The sequence below is a fragment of the Lepus europaeus genome, chromosome 3 (genome assembly GCF_033115175.1).
Source record: "Lepus europaeus isolate LE1 chromosome 3, mLepTim1.pri, whole genome shotgun sequence".
In the NCBI taxonomy this organism is placed as follows: Eukaryota; Metazoa; Chordata; class Mammalia; order Lagomorpha; family Leporidae; genus Lepus; species Lepus europaeus.
Genome location: NC_084829.1, coordinates 151,038,286 through 151,055,508, shown reverse-complemented (window position 1 = coordinate 151,055,508; position 17,223 = coordinate 151,038,286). Strand labels below are relative to the sequence as shown.

Sequence of the window (17,223 nt, the reverse complement as noted above, 5' to 3'; positions counted from 1 at the left end):
TTGAAGGACTTTTCATATTAATACTTAAGTAGCTTATTCATTTGTCTTTATGACTGAGGAATATATTCTCATGTGTATATATTATAATAGCAAGTATCCCTAATGAGAGGTATTTAAGTAAGGTCCAACCTTCTATAACAAAAATATAATCTTATAAGGTATATTTGTAGAATAATAATTTAATCTTTATAAAAATCTTATATATTCTATCTATGTAATAAATTCCTAGAAGTGGAACTGAAGGGACCCAAGGATATACATTCTATATTTAAAGTATATATAAATCATAAATAAAATCTTTGTTTATGCTTTGGACCCAACCAAGAAATAAAGCCTTCCCCACTCCATCCTCTTTATAAACTTGCAATTCAGTGCTTTTCCAAAATAAAAGATCAGACCTAGCAAACACTGACCTTAAATGTCTAGTATTGCCATTATTAAAAATCATCAAATCCAGTAGCAATAGATCTATTTACTACCAGATCTTAATACATATCTATGAATTCATAGTGATAAATACAGTACTTTGTGCCAGATGAAAATAAAGAATAACAGGAGAGTGTTCCCTACTAATACAGAAAAAATGATGAACTTAAGAAAATTATCTCTGGGCAACCATTTCAGAAATAACTGATTCAGGCAGAAACCATATATAGGTGCTGAAAACTAGTAATTAGCATTTGATAAATAATAGATAGTTACATAATCTCAAAATGTCCATGATACTTATTACTAAAGGAAGAAGAGTAGCTTTATATTGGAGTTAGAAAAACTTTTCCGTGGAGTGGAGTTGACACCACCTTAACCAGCTGTTCAAGGTTACCGTCACCAGCAATGGGCCATGCCTCTGCTGGGATGAGTCATTCCAGACGAAAATGCATAATTTGTAACAGATTATGCAGAAACATCAAGCAAACCCAAATTGAGGGACATTATATAAACTAATTTGCATAAAGATATAAAGGTCATAAAAGAAAAGACTGAAGAACTGTTCCTCAGTCTCTCTTTAGGGAACATTATCAGCACAATTGATGAAATCTAAATAAGGTATGTAAATTGACTAACAGTGTTGATTCACCATTAGTTTTCAAATTTTGAGAATTATACTTTGGTTAGGTAAGAGAATGTCCTAATATTTAAAGTTAAAGAGTATTATTTTTTAACTTTTAAACATCCTATTTTTACAAGTAAAGAGCCTACAATTTATTTTCAAAGATCACAGAAAAAAAAGGAAATACATATACACATACATACACAGATAGACATGCAGAGAACTGCACACACAATTATAAATGGGAAGAAAGAGGGGAAAAATAGAGAGAGAAAGAATAAATAATAAAGCAAATGTACTAAAATAACATTTGGGAAACACTGGTAACAAGTATACGAAAACAGTCACTTCTTGGCCTTTTGGCTGAGATTAAGGGCAGTACAAGTATATGAAAGCTGTATTACTATTATGACATTTTTGAAAGTATGAAATTTTTAAATTTTATCAGAAACCAGCACTGTCAAAATCAAGGAGAATGGAAACTCTCTATACTGCCAAACTGAACTAGGTATTAAAGCCAGAATGCTTGTTAGCTTTGGGATGGCTCTGACTAGGAAAGTGCTTTGTCCTGCATATTGATCTGTGTAGTGGTTATACATACGTCCACATAAAAAAACTCCTCACATTGGGGGGCTGGTGTTGTGGTGTAGCAGGTAAAGAAGACACCTGCAACTCCAGCATCCCATATGGGCGCCAATTCAAATCCCAACTACTCCACTTCTGATCGAGCTCCCTCCTAATGGCCAGGGAAAAACAACAGAAGATGGCCCAAGTAGTTGGGCCCCGGCACTCACACAGTATGAGACCTGGAAGATGCTCCTGGCTCAGCCCTAGCTGTTGCAGCTATCTGGGGAGTGAACCAGCAGATGGAAAAATCTCTAACTCTGACCTTCAAATAAATCTTAAAAAGAAAATATATAATATTTGTGCACTCTGCTATGTTTATGTCATAACAACAAAATTTTTATTGCTTTTCCCCCAGAAACCTTTTATTTAAGGTATGCAAACTTCACGCATTTCATAAATACAACTTTAAGAACATAGTGATAGTGATTCTTCACACTGTACCTACCTTCCCACCCCCACCCTTCTTCCTCCTCCTTCTCCTATTCCCATTCCTATTTTTTACTAAGATTTATTTTCAAGTAACTTTATACACAGAAGATTAACTCTATACTAAGTAAAGATTGCAACAAATAGTATTAAAAAAAAAAAAAAACTGTTCCTCAACAGTTTTTTGATTTCTCTTTTGATTTCTGCTATGACCCACTGTTCATTCAGGAGCATGTTGTTCAGTCTCCATGTGTTTGCATATGTTCTAGAGACTCGAGTTGTTATCTACAGCTTCATTCCATTGTGGTGAGAGAAGATGCATGGTATGATTTCAATTCCTTCAAATTTGCTGAGATTTGCTTTATGGCCTGGGCTTTGGTCTATCCTAGAGAAAGTTCCATGCACTGCTGAGAAGAATATGTATTCTGCAACTGTAGGATGAAAAGTTCTGTAGATACCCATTAGGTCTATTTGGTCTATAGTGTTGATTAACTATTGTTTCCCTGTTGATTTTCTGCCTGGACTTCATTACTATTGTATGGGAGTCTATGTCTCTTTGGACCCATTAACATTTCTTTTAAATAACCAGGTGCCGGCCGGCGCCATGGCTTAACAGGCTAATCATCCGCCTTGCGGCGCCGGCACACCGGGTTCTAGTCCTAGTTGGGGCACCGGATTCTATCCCGGTTGCCCCTCTTCCAGGCCAGCTCTCTGCTATGGCCTGGGAAGGCAGTGGAGGATGGCCCAAGTCCTTGGGCCCTGCACCCGCGTGGGAGATCAGGAGAAGCACCTGGCTCCTGGCTTCGGATCAGCATGATGTGCCAGCTACAAGCGGCCATTGGAGGGTGAACCAACGGCAAAAAGGAAGACCTTTCTCTCTGTTTCTCACTATCCACTCTGCCTGTCAAAAAAATAAATAAACAAATAACCAGGTGCCTTGTAATTAGGTGCATATACATTTATTATAGTCATATATTCCTGTTGAATTGATTCATTAATCATTGCACAGCGCCCTTCTTTATCTCTTTTAACAGTTTTTGTGTTAAAGTCTATTTTGTCTGATATTAGGATGGCTATACCAGCTCTTTTTTTGTTCTGTTAGCACAGAATATCTTTTTTCATCCTTTCACTTTCAGTCTGCATGAACTTTGCTGGTGAGATGTGTTTCTTGTAGGCAGCAAATAGATGGGTTTCTTTTTTTTCCATTCAGCCAGTCTGTGCCTTTTAACTGAAGAGTTGAGGTCACTTAAATTCAAGGTGACTACTGATAAGTAACAACTTGGCCCTGCCATTTTTCCATAAATATTCCTATTGTTTACTCTGGATTTCCTCTGTACCTTTATGGGAGATTTTCCACCTTCACGTTCTTTCAAAGTGATGACCATGTTTCTCTGTTTCCTTAATCATCTTTTGTAGAGCTGGATAAGTGGTGACAAATTCTTTCAATTTCTGTTTGTTACGGAAGGTCTTTATTTCCCCATCATTCACAAAGGAGAACTTTGCAGGGTATAATATTCTGAGGTGACAGTTCTTTTCTCTTAAGACTTGGACTATATCTCACCATTCTCTCCCAGCCTGTAGGGTTTCTGATGAGAAGTCCACTGTGAGTCTAGTTGGAGATCCTCTGAAAGTAACCTGGTATTTCTCTTGTGCAAATTTTAGAATCTTTTCTATTTGTTTTATTGTGGAGAATCTGACTACAATGTGTCACATCTATTAGGAGTTCTATGCGCTTCCTGTCCTTGGATGTGCCTTTGTTTTTCTAAATTAGGGAAGTTTTCTACAATTATTGCATTAAAAAGGTCTTCTAATCCATTCTCTCTTACCACATTTTCAGGAACTCCTAAGACCCAAATGTTAGGACACTTGATAATATCACATAGAATTCTAATACTGTTTTTTAGTTGTCTAATTTCTTCTTGGTTTTGGTCTGACTGTAAAATTTCCAGAGATTTGTGTTCTAACTCGGATATTCTTTCTTTTGCCTCACTAATTCTGTTGCTAAGGCTTTCCACCACATTTTTTATTTTTATTATTTAAATTTAAAAATTAAAATTAAAAAATTAAAATTAGGACCTGGACAGAGTTCTGGACTTCTGGCTTCAGCCTAGCCCAGCCCCGGCCATTGCAGCCACTTGGAGAGTGAACCAGTGGATGGAAGATATCTCTCTTTAAAATAAAAATAAATAACAAGATAAATCAAAATTGTATGGCACCTGCATATAATAAGAACACAGAAACACTACTGTGTTATTCCTATCAAAGATGGGTAACTTGAAGGAAACAATAGACACCCAGATGAAGGGCATCAACAAAGTAATAAGCTGAATTCTCCTAAAGAGTCAATGCTGGGAACAGATGGTTATCCCACATCTGGGTTGGATTCCCAGCTCCAGCTCCTGATTCTAGCCCCTGACGACGTATACCTTGGGCAAGAGCAGTGATAGTTCAAAGCAATCAGGTTCCTGCCGCCCAGGTGGAAAGTCTAGATTGCATTTCTGGCTCCTGGCTCAGCATTAGCCCCAGCTGTTACGGGCATTTGGCAAGTGAACCAGTGAACAGAGTGTGCTTACTCACTTTCTATGTCTCTCTCTACCTCTCAAATTAAAAAAAATACATAAAATAAAATCAATAAGATAAAATAAAATGTTAAAGCCTTCAATCACAATGATTAGCTTTTTCCAAACTTTTATCACTACAGCTAATATTTTTCTGGATAACTCATGCTGATTTCTAAATCTAAACAGTTTTTTAAAGATTTATTTTTATACTTATGAGTAATTTCAAAACCCACAGGAAAACTAGAAATACAATGAATAAAGTTTTCTCCTCATATCAATTCCCCATCTGTCTATATTGTGCCACACTATTTTATCCAACCATCTGAAAACAGATTGTAGACCTCATGACCCTTTACTCCTAAATACTTCAGGAGTATTTAGGTCACCTTTCTTCACAACCACATCACCACTACCACACCCAAGAGAATCACCAACTCAGTATAATCCACCATACTCACCACACTCAAATTTCCTTCACATCAATTTTCTCCTAATCCACTCAAGATCCTTTGCTGATCTAGAATATTCTCCCTCCAGCTCTCCTCGCCCCACTGCTTAACTCTATTCTCCAGAACACGGACTCCTTCAGGGAGTTCTGGCCAGTTGTTCCCATATGAAATTCCTCCATTCTAAATGTGTCTATTACCTCAGAGTTAGAGTGAGAGCAAGGATTCTAGCAAGAACACCACACAGTTCCTGCTGTGCACCTCCCATTACATCAGGAAGTGGGAATGAAGGGCCACCTCACTAACAGACACAGAAAGCTCACCCACTCAGTCAATTTGCTGACCACTGAGTCACTACTTTCAAGATGTGTTTTTCTCTTTGTAATTACTAAGTAATACCTGAAATAATGATTTTATATTATATGGTACTACTTTGTCCCCTAATAATTTCCCTTTTAACAGTTTTAGATTCATTGACACTCTCTAATTAGTAAATTAATGAATACAGAATGATTTCAATGAATTATATCCCATCATCTGAAATAAAAAGCTTTAAAAAGCTAAATTCTGCAACAATTGTACCATTTACAGTAAATTTCTAAATAAATTTTAGGTTTTTAGAGCTCTATTCTTTTGAGAAAATAGGTCAATGATTAGAGCATTTGAAAATATTTTAAATTCATTGTAAAAATGGTACAAACTTTACTACGAAAGTTACTTCTACAAAATGTTCAGTTGAACAAAAGATTATGTACATAACTGATACATAATGTAAGAAATGCATTCATGGCCGGCGCCACGGCTCAATAGGCTAATCCTCCGCCTTGTGGCGCCGGCACACCAGGTTCTAGTCCCGGTCGGGGCACCGGTTTCTGTCCCAGTTGCTCCCCTTCCAGGCCGGCTCTCTGCTGTGGCCAGGGAGTGCAGTGGAGGATGGCCCAAGTCCTTGGGCCCTGCACCCCATGGGAGACCAGGAGAAGCACCTGGCTCCTGCCATCGGATCAGCGCGGTGTGCCGGCCGCAGCGCGCCGGCCACGGCGGCCATTGGAGGGTGAACCAACGGCAAGGGAGGACCTTTCTCTCTGTCTCTCTCTCTCACTGTCCACTCTGCCTGTAAAAAAAAAAAAAAGAAAAGAAAGAAATGCATTCATGAACCTATTTGCTAGAATCAGGATGCCACTGTCTTTCCAAGAATGCACTATATTACACGTTATCAATGTTTGAAAATAGCAGCCCTATAAATAGGGCTCTGGGCCTGTGTCTACTGCATAGCACTGTGTAGTGTGCTGCACTGAAGCATGACAAACGCCAGCTAAACCTCTGGCTATCTGTTGACAAGTCGTGATCCGTGGGCTTGGGAGCAGTTCTACAACACATGCTTTTTTGACAGTCTATTCACTGGACATGACTTGTTGGTACAACTTCGAAATACTGGATTTCAAGCTACAGACATCATGAGGTAAAACAGACTAAACAAGTGTTCTCTGAAACCAACAACACTGATGATAAAACAAGCAAAAATGTAATATTATTACAGATTCAATACAATGAAATTCTCAAGGTAAAAGGGTTAGATAATAAATGTGTCACTGTAGGAATGAATTATAATACATTGGGACACCTGGCAAAGTTCACTACAGAAAAAAGAAATAGGCCGGCACCACGGCTCACTTGGCTAATCCTCTGCCTGCGGCGCCAGCACCCCGGGTTCTAGTCCCGGTTGCTCCTCTTCCAGTCCAGCTCTCTGCTGTGGCCTGGGAAGGCAGTGGAGGATGGCCCAAGTACTTGGGCCCTGCACCCACACAGGAGACCAGGAGAAGCACCTGGCTCCTGGCTTTAGATCGGCGCAGTGCGCTGGCCGTAGCGGCCATTTGGTGAACCAACGTAAGGAAGACCTTTCTCTCTGTCTCTTTCTCTCACTGACTCTGTCAAAAAAAAAAAAAAAGAAAAGAAAAAAGAAATAGCAAATAGAGCCAATATGCCTCAACCAAAGGTATTGGGAACTGATAAACAATTTCAGTGGTGGTGTGGAGAAATATGAGTGGTTGGCTTTCAAATGTTCTACTTCTATTGGAGGTAAAAAAAAAAAAAAAGGCACTGGCCTTTATTCACTCAAATGAGTGATATGTATACGATATAAACACAGATTATTCACAAATTTGTAAACAAAGACAAGAAAGATCTCAAATTTGTTGAATGTCAGGAGACATTGGTTTAGCATACCTGAAATGATGCAATGAGACATTAGTATTATATACCACAATTGTAAGACCACCAACAATGATCAAGACTACTCAATGTTTGATTTACAAGGAAAATAAAGTATCATTTCAGCAATTTAGAAAACAAAAGACCTGAAGTCTATATTCATAGCAGGAAGAAGAAAACATTAACACTCATGGACCTACTACTGTCCAAGATGGTATCAGATTTGACATGAGAAGCTGTACTACTCTCAAACAGCAAGAACGACAATATTAAAACACATCACATTGTGTGAAACTGACAACATCGTGTCAAAATGTAACGCAGCCCTCTGAAATGTTTTTCTCCCTTCCACCAAAAATAATTGTTGAACAGGTCTTGAAAGTCAGTTTTTTGTATACTGTGTAATATTTGAAAGGATATCTGCCCAAAATCATATTTATAGGAAAACTTACAAATGTAAAAGATACTACACTGTCCCAGTATCCTCTTTATAAGACAACCTATATTTTCATTCTTAGTAATAAAAGATATATAAGCTCTAGATTATTATTTTCAACCTATTTTAATGTAACTCTGTCAATTTCATTGAAATAGTCACAGAATTGAAAACTTGGAATTTAATGGGTAAAATACTATATATTCCTTCCACATTTATTAATTGGAAGTCTTCTGTTTTTCCATTAAAAAAAAAAAAAAAAAAAGCCTTCTTGAGTGGGTGTTCGGCCTAGCAGTCAGGACTCCAGGTTGGGACACCTGCATCCCATATGAGTGACTGGGTTAGAGTCCCAGCTCCATTTCTGATTCCAGCTTTCAGCTAATGCTCACCCTAGGAGGCAGCAAGTTAGGGCTGAAATAGCTGGGTCCCTGTAATTCATGTCAGAGACCTGAATCTGAACTGGAACTCAGCTTTGGCCTGGCCCAGCCCCACTCAGTATGGGTATTTGCATAGTAATCAGTGGATGGCAGCTTTGTCTCTTTTTCTCCCCAAATAAATTAGTAAACTTTGACAAAAGAACAACTTTCTTTTTTCATCTTTTTTTAATATGTATGGGCATATGGATTTCTGTCTTTCAATTCACTGTGCTACAATCTATAATCTTCATTATTGTTTTTGATTCTCAAATTGTCTCACTTTGGTCTCTGGGAGCTTCTTCAAACCTAGTATGTCCTGCTGATACTGCTCCTTCAGCCTTGAGTGCTTCCTCATTCTCCAGGTATCAGTTACTTGTCCAAGGAGTACTCAACTCTTTTAGCAACAATGGGCTCTAGGATCCAAAATCTGGATGCTGGGTGTGCTCACTGCTGTCAGGATGCTTTTAATCTGCTTACAACTGCTTGTCCATATAATCTAATTCAGACTATTTTATCCTACTGACATCTTGCTCAACAAATATCAAAGGACACTCTATGCTTACTTTTTGTATATGCATACAGACACACATAAATATACTTGTTGTCCTTATTAGGTGTTATTCAGCTTAACTCAGAAAATGTAAATGATTATCTAGAGGGCAGGCATTTTGTACAGTGGTTAAGACACCACTTAGGACACCCAAATCCCATTTCAGAGTCCAGCTCCGCCCATAATTCCAGCTTCCTGCTAATGCTCATCCTGGGAGACAGCAGGTGAGAGTTCAAATAAGTAGCTTCCCACCTCCCAAGTCGAAGACTTGCACTGGGCTCCTGGCTCCTGGCTTCAGCCTGGCCCAGCCCCGGTCATTGTGAGCATCTGGTGGGGAGTGAAACAGTGGATGAGAATCTCTCTGTCTGTCTCAGTCTCTCAGCTTTTCAGATAGATAGGTAAATAAATAAGTAAATAAAAATTTTAAAAATATTTAGGAAGGAAATTCACACATAAGCTAAGATGTGGAAAAAACTCTGAGGATATTATGTTAAGCAAAAGTAAGTAAATCACAAAAAAGCCAATCACATGGGTTACATTGAGTAGTCAAATTCAAAAAACCACAATGGTGGTTGTCAAGGGCTAGGGAAAGGAGAGATGGAAAATGGAGTTGTTACTGAACGAGTACTACAGTTTTAGTTTTGTAAGATGGAAAGGCAGGGACCAGCACTGCAGCGTAGCAGGTAAAGCTGTCGCCTGCAGTGCCGGCATCCCATATGGGCGCTGGTTTGAGTCCCGGCTGCTTCACTTCCGCTTCAGCCCTCTGCCATGGCCTGAGAAAGCAGTAGAAGATGGCCCACATCCTTGGGCCCCTGCACCCATATGGGAGATCAGGAAGAAGCTCCTGGCTCCAGGCTTCAGATCAGGCCGCCTCATATCTATAACTCTTTCAAATAAAGAAATAAATCTTTAAAAATAAATAAATATTAAAAAGAGAGAGAAGAGGAGAGGGGAGGAGAGGGGAGGGGAGGGGAGGGGAGAGCAGGGGAGAGGAGAGGAGAGCAGGGGAGAGCAGGGGAGAGGAGAGGAGAGGAGAGGAGAGGAGAGGAGAGGAGAGGAGAGAAAAGGCTTTGTGGAGCCGGTGTTATGGGATAGCAAGTTAAGCCACTGCTTGTAATGCTGGCATACCATATGGGTGATGGTTTGAGACCAGGCTGCTCCACTTCTGATTCGGCTCCCTGCTAATGTGCCTGGGAAGCAGCAGAAGATAGCCCAAGTGTTTGGGCCCCTGGCACCCACTTGAGTGACTCAGAGGAAGCTTCTGGCTCCTGGCTTCAGCCTGGGTTAGCCCTGGTTATTATAGGCATTTGAGGAGTGGACCAGTAGTTGGAAGATTGCTTTCTGTCTTCTCTTTCAAATAAAATGAAAATTAATTAATTAAATGTTTAAAAGCCAGGGAGTCTAGGCCAGCGCCGTGGCTCAATAGGCTAATCGTCCACCTGCGGCGCCGGCACACCGGGTTCTAGTCTCAGTCAGGGCACCGGATTCTATCCTGGTTGCCCCTCTTCCAGGCCAGCTCTCTGCCATGGCCCGGGAGTGCAGTGGAGGATGGCCCAAGTGCTTGGGCCCTGCACCCCATGGGAGACCAGGAGAAGCACCTGGCTCCTGGCTTTGGATCAGCACGGTGCGCTGGCTGCAGCGCGCTGGCCGTGGTGGCCATTGGAGGGTGAACCAACGGCAAAGGAAGACCTTTCTCTCTATCTCTCTCTCTCTCACTGTCCACTCTGCCTGTAAAAAAAAAAAAAACAAAAACAGGGAATCTAAGGTGTATTCATTTCCCATTTTGACAGATCCTGTCAAAAACACTTAATTCACTCTTGTACTCATCAACTCTTTCCCAAAAGGTTTCCCCTTTCCAATACATACAGTAAAACTTTCGGATCTGACAATCTGAAAGGTGAAAACTGGTACTTCACTACAGGGCTAATTTGCAATTTGTTAAATATAAGTGAAAATAACATCTTTTTATTTATTTAGCTGTAAAAAACATTTTTCTTTTTCTATGAATTATCAATCCTTTTTTCTTTGTAATCATCGAGTGTTTAAGATTTGTTTTACTCATTTCAAAGGCAGAGAGAGACAGAGACACAGAGTGAGAGATTTTCCACCCACTGGTTCACTCTCCAAATAGCCGCAATGGCAGGGGCTGGGGCAGGCCGAATCCAGGAGTCCAGAATTTCATCCAGGTCTCCCACATGGGTGGCAGAGTCCCAAATACTTAGGAAATCTTCCACAGCTAAATTAGCAGGGAGCTGGAATGCCAGCACTGCAGGCAGCAGCTTAACCCATCATGCTACCTCTAAATAATCAATCTTGTCCTTTACCCATTTTCCTTTGAGTTACCAGTGTTTTACTCATTAAAGGATACACACAACGTTATATATATATATATATATATATATATATATATATATATATATATATATATCTCCTATGATGCCATTTGCATTACAAATATCTCCCTTTGGCAAGCATCATGGTGTGGTGGTTTAGCCACTTCTAAGGACACCTGTATCCTGTACTGAAATGCTTGGATTTGAGTCCAGGCTCCATTTCTGATCCAGCTTCCTGCTCATGTATCCTGGGAGGCAGCTCATTATGACTCAAGTGTTTGGGTGCATACCACACATGTGGGAGATCCAGGTGGAATTTTAGCCTTCTGCTTCAACCTGGCCCAGCCCTGGCTATTATAGACACCTGGAGAATAAATCTGAGGATGGAAGATATTACTGTCCCACCCCCACACCCACACCATGGTGCTTTCAAGTAGATGAAAATAAATATTTAAAAAATTAAAGTTAAAAACAAGTATTTCCCTCAGTTTTTCTTCTTTCATTTTTGCTTCTAACCTTTTTTCACTACAAAATCTCAAATTTTTATGATGCAAAACATAACAAGTTTCTGTTATAGTTTCTTTTTTGTTATGCTTTAAAGCAGTCTCCTATTTCTTATTTTAGTATAATTATTGGATGACTATAAATGCAAATGCAAAATTTATTTATAGTTTAAATATGACTTTCTCCAACTATAAATATTTGCAGAGAATTTAAAAAGCTATTGTTCTCTCTACCAAAATCCAACAGAGTTCTCATTCAAATAACTGACATTTAAAACACAAGAAAATTCCCAACAGGTTAGAAGTGCTAGATCACTGAAAACAAGGTCACGTGGCTTCACAGCTGCTCTATTTAACCATTCCCTAATGATTTTTCCAAATAAATTGTAAAATATTCAACTTGAAATTTCTATAATATGTCCATTACACTATTTAAAATAGTCTTCCCTTAATTCATAACTAAATCAATTTTATGTTCAGTTTTTACATTTTTACATAACATAGATACTGATAGCCACTTGATTCTTTAATATGACAATTCTTACCAAGAACAGCTCCTTCTGCATACATATATTAAGAATAATTTTGTTACTAGTTTTTATAATTCACAGATGATAAAATTAACAGTTAAAAATTTTTTTAAAAAGATTTACTTATTACTTGAAAGGCAGAGTTATAGAGAAGCAGAGAGAGAGAGACAGAGAGAGAGGGAGAGAGAAGTCTTTCATTCGCTGGGTTCACTCCCCAGATGGCCACAACAGCTGGAGCTGTGCTGATCCAAAGCCAGGAGCCAGGAGCTTCCTCCAGGTCCCCCACACAGGTGCAGGGGACGAGAAATTGCACCATCTTCCACTGCTCACCCAGGCAATAGCAGAGAGCTGGATCAGAAGTGGAACATCCAGGACTCAAGCCAGCTCCCATATGGGATGCCAGCACTGTAGGCGGCGGCTTTACCTGCTATGCCATAGTGCCGGCCCTGACAGTTAAAATTTTAAAACTTTAAACCTTTTTTACTGAAGATGATGATCATAGAGGAAACTGTGATTCATTTATAACCAAATGAAAAAAAAATAACTTACCATGTGTGGAGCACTGATTGTTGCTTGGAAACCTGCAAAATAAGATGAGAACTACTGATACATTCAGCTGCAAAAAACACACCAAATATTTCATGTTATTTCTGCTCTAACATCCATACATTATTTTCATAACAATTCTTATCTACCTTGTATGCTCTCAAGAAAGTAAGTCTTTTATTTGTTAGAGGACTGATGTGCAGCAGTTAAAATTAGAAAGCACAGTCATGCCAATGGCCAATGTGTTCGTTTGAAATAGTCCCACTATTTCTAGAAGTTTCTTCTCCTGTATTGTTAGTTAAAAAGGAAGGATTACAATAAGAAATAGATTTTAAATTTTTTCCTCAAATTTATAAAAAGAAAATAAGCATCCAAATATAATATTAAAACTATTCAAAATCTTTGTAAAATTAAATTGTTTTGGGGCCAGCACTGTAACACAGGGTGTAAAGCCACTGCCTGCAGTACCGGCATCCCATATGGGCAGAAGGTCAAGTCCTGGCTGCTCCACTTCTGATCCAGCTCTCTGCTACAGGCTGGGAAAGCAGCAGAAGACAACCCAAGTCCTTGGGCCTCTGCACTCACATGGGAGACTCAGAAGAAGCTCCTAGCTCCTGACCCCTGGCTCCTGGCTCTGGATCAGCCCAGCTCTGACCATTGCGGCCATTTAGGGAATTTACCAGTGGATGGAAAACCTCTCTCTCTCTGCCTCTCTGTAACTCTGCCTTTCAAATAAATAAATCGTTTTTAAAAACAGAATTGCTTCATATTTCTGCAACTTTAAAAATTTTTTTTGTTTATGTAAACTGTTAATTTTATTTTTTTTTAAAGATTTATTCATTTATTTGAAAGGCAGAGTTACAGAGAGGCAGAGGCAGAGAGAGAGAGAGAGAGAGAGAGAGGTCTTCCATCTGCCGGTTCACTCCCCAAACGTCTGCAATGACTGGAGCTGGGCCCATCTGAAGCCAGGAGCCAGGAGCTTCTTCTGGGTCACCCAAGCAAGTACAGGGGCCCAAGAACTTGGGCCATCTTCTACTGTTTTCTCAGGCCATAGCAGAGAGCGGGATCAGAAGTGGAGAAGCTGGGACTTGATCCGGCACCCATATAGGATGCCGGCACTGTAGACAACGGCTTTACCCGCTACGCCACAGCGCTGGCCCCAAAAACTTTTTAAAACACTAGAACAAGTGATAATCAAAGTAGCTTCTGAGATTAATAATCTACTTCAATTTACTCTTTATCACCTGATATTAATTCATACCGTCTTTCTTGGCTCTTAATTTTAATTTGTTCCAATGTTACTTTCTCAAAATGTATTTACCTGCTTCCGTCTCTGGAGCAATTTTCACTGAGCGGTGGTAGCAGGTGCCTTCGGGGTTCAGAAGCTCCTCAGGACCTTCTCTGTGGACTGTCAGAGTGTTTCAAAAGAAGACAGCGAGGCAGCCGGCCGACAGAATCCTGAGGCCTTCTAAGCCTCAAAGGCGCCCACTGCCAAGGCTCAGCAGTTAAGCAAAACCTGCTTCGGGAGAATGAGTTAAATATGGAAATTTCTAAAAACAAACACAAGCCAAAAAAATCAAGGCAAGTGAAGTAGAAAGTCAGCAATAACTTAATTACATTTATTTCCTTCAAATATTGATTTAAAAAATTAATACCGGGGCTGGCTCTGTGGCATAGTAAGCTAAGCCTCCACCTGCGGCAACAGCATTCCATATGGGCGCCAGTTTGAGTCCTGGCTGCCTCTCTTCCAAACCAGCTCCCTGATAATGGCCTGGGAAAGCAGTAGAAGATGACCCAAATTCTTGGGGCCCTGCACGCACATGGGAGACATGGAAGAAGCTCCTGGCTCCTGGCTTTGGATCAGCTCTGCTCTGGCCATTGTGGCCACTTGAGGAGTGAATAAGCAGATGAAGACCTATCTCTTTGTCTTTCCCTCTGCCTATAATTCTGCCTCTCAAAAAATTAATAAATGAAAATGCTTAAAATAAGTTATATGAGACTCTTTCTCATCCCTGACATTTAAAAAAAAAAAAAGAATGCCCTCACAAAAAAGTCAACAGTAAGACCTGTAAAGAAAACTTAGCACTCACCTAAAACTAAGTTTTCATTAAAATATTCTAAGAATTTTTTTTTAAAAATTCATTACACATATTATGTACTATTAGTGAAAACAGAAAAAGATATATCATTTTAGTAAGATGAATATGCTTGGGATTATGAAACTTACTGAGTCACAAAATTCAAATCAGCAAGGCAATAACAGATAAATATCTATGTCCCAGTCTTTTTCTACTTACAAAAATTATAGAGTAAATGAGGGAAAGTATAATATTTTCAGAAATCTAAAGCTTACCTATTGATTGTGGAGAATCCATATAAGGGTTACATTTGGCATAGTGGGAGCGATCCGTAGCCAGCATAACTTCAAACACTTTATCTGTCTTTATGATACCATTTTCTGAAATGAATGAGGCAAATATTTTACACAGGGAGTGACAGGATCAAATGCATCTTAGAATAATTACACTGGCTGCACTACAGAGGCTAGAATGAGAAAACGCATGATTGAAGTTTTCACAACACCCAGGTAACGGTAACTTGATCTCTAACGATGACAGTAAGGATGGAGGAAAGCGGAAGGATTTGAGTTGCCTTTAATAAGGAAGGTATACTGACTGTCTGTACTTTGAAAAGGAGTGGGAGGAATGCCTGAGATGCTAATGCCATGCACTGATTTGAAAACTCCTGGACAAGGAACACGGCTGGTGAAAAGGATAAGAAATTTACTTAAGGTGCCAAGATTATTCAGTGAAAGAACAGTCTTTTCCAACAAATGGTTCTAGGACAATTGGAAAGCCACATGCAAAAGAATGAATTTCAGTGCTTAACTCACACCATATACAAAAATTAATTCAAAATGGATCAAAGAACTAAAGGTAAGAGCTCAGGGTCACCATCATGGCAGCAGTCAATGGCTCATCTACCTAAGACTCTGCACCCATATAGAAGACCAGGATGGAGTTCCTGACTCCCAGCTTCAGTCTGCTCCTTCTCTGGCTGTTGCAGCCATTTGGGGAATAAATCAACAGTTGAATTATGTGTGTTCTCTCTCTCTCTCTTTCTCTCTCTCTCTCTCAATCTCTCTCTCTTTCTCTTTGTGGCACAGTGGGCTATGCCTCTGCCTGCAGCGCCGGCATCCCATATGGACACCAGTTGAGTCCCGACTGCTCCACTTCCAATCCAGCTCTCCGCTGTGGCCTAGGAAAGCAGTAGAAGATGTCCCAAGTGCTTGGGCCCCTGAAACTGCATGGAAGACCCAGAAGAAACTCCCATCTCCTGGCTTCAGAGCAGCTCAGCTTGGGCCGTTGCAACCGTTTGGGGAGTGAACCAGAGGATGGAAGACCTCTCTCTCTGTGTAACTCTGCCTTTCAAGTAAATAATCTTGAATAAATAAATCTTTTTTAAAAAAAGATGCTATCAAGAATTAAAACTACAATGAGATACCATCTCATACCCACTAAGATAGCTATAATAAAAATTTGAATCGCTTCTCAGCCTTTTGGCTAAGATCAAAAAAGTTGCTAATAGCAATTGTTGACAAAGATGTGGAGAAACCAGAACCCTTGAAGAGTGCAAGTGGAATACAAAATGAAGCAGCTACTTTAGAAGATAGTTTGGCAGCTCCTTAAATGTTTAAACAGTTACCATATGACCCAACAATTCCAGTCCTAGGAATATACCCAAAAGACATAAAAACATACAACCATATATAAACCCATACATGAATGCTCATGACAGCATTACATAGAATAAACAAAAGGTGGAAAAAAACAAAATGTCCAACAAAAGATGAATGGACAAGCAAAATGTGGAATATCCACACAATGGACTATTATTTAGCCATAAAAGGGAACAAATGAAGTACTGAGTTACAACACAAATGAACCTTGAAAACATTACGTTACATGAAAGCGTGCTATAAAAGACTACATATTTACAAATGCTCTGAACAAGCATATCTATAGACAGAAATTCCATTAGTGGACACTCATGGTTGAGGATGATGAGAGAACAGGAAGGTGATATAAACTATCTTTTTTTTTTTTTTTTAATTTTTGACAGGCAGAGTGGACAGTAGAGGGAGACAGAGAGAAAGGTCTTCCTTTTTGCCGTTGGTTCACCCTCCAATGGCCACCACGGTAGGTGCGCTGCGGCCGGCGCACCGCACTGATCCAAAGCCAGGAGCCAGGTGCTTATCCTGGTCTCCCATGGGGTGCAGGGCCCAAGCACTTGGGCCATCCTCCACTGCACTCCCTGGTCACAGCAGAGAGCTGGCCTGGAAGAGGGGCAACCAGGATAGGATCAGTGCCCCGACCGGGACTAGAACCCGGTGTGCCGGCACCGCAAGGCAGAGGATTAGCCTGTTAAGCCACGGCGCCGGCCAAAACTATCTTTTTAAATTAATGCAAATGCTAAATTGACCAAGGTGATGATTACATATATCTGTGAATATACTAAAAATCATTAAATTCTACAATTTAAATGGGTAAATTATATGGTATAGAATTATATCTTAGTAAAAGCAGCCTA

General features: G+C 39.8%; 1 protein-coding gene across 3 annotated transcripts in view; it reads right to left on the bottom strand.

Moving 5' to 3' along the window:
- The window catches only part of PCMT1 (protein-L-isoaspartate (D-aspartate) O-methyltransferase), a 46,021-nt gene that overhangs the window by 16,805 nt on the left and 11,993 nt on the right, over nucleotides 1–17,223 (bottom strand). For all 3 annotated transcript variants that reach the window (XM_062186919.1, XM_062186918.1, XM_062186917.1), the window contains exons 2-3: nucleotides 14,987–15,091; nucleotides 12,637–12,668 (exon numbers count right to left, since the gene is read on the bottom strand). In XM_062186919.1, coding sequence (XP_062042903.1) covers nucleotides 12,637–12,668; nucleotides 14,987–15,091 — 137 coding nt within the window. The remainder of the gene's footprint in view (nucleotides 1–12,636; nucleotides 12,669–14,986; nucleotides 15,092–17,223) is intronic.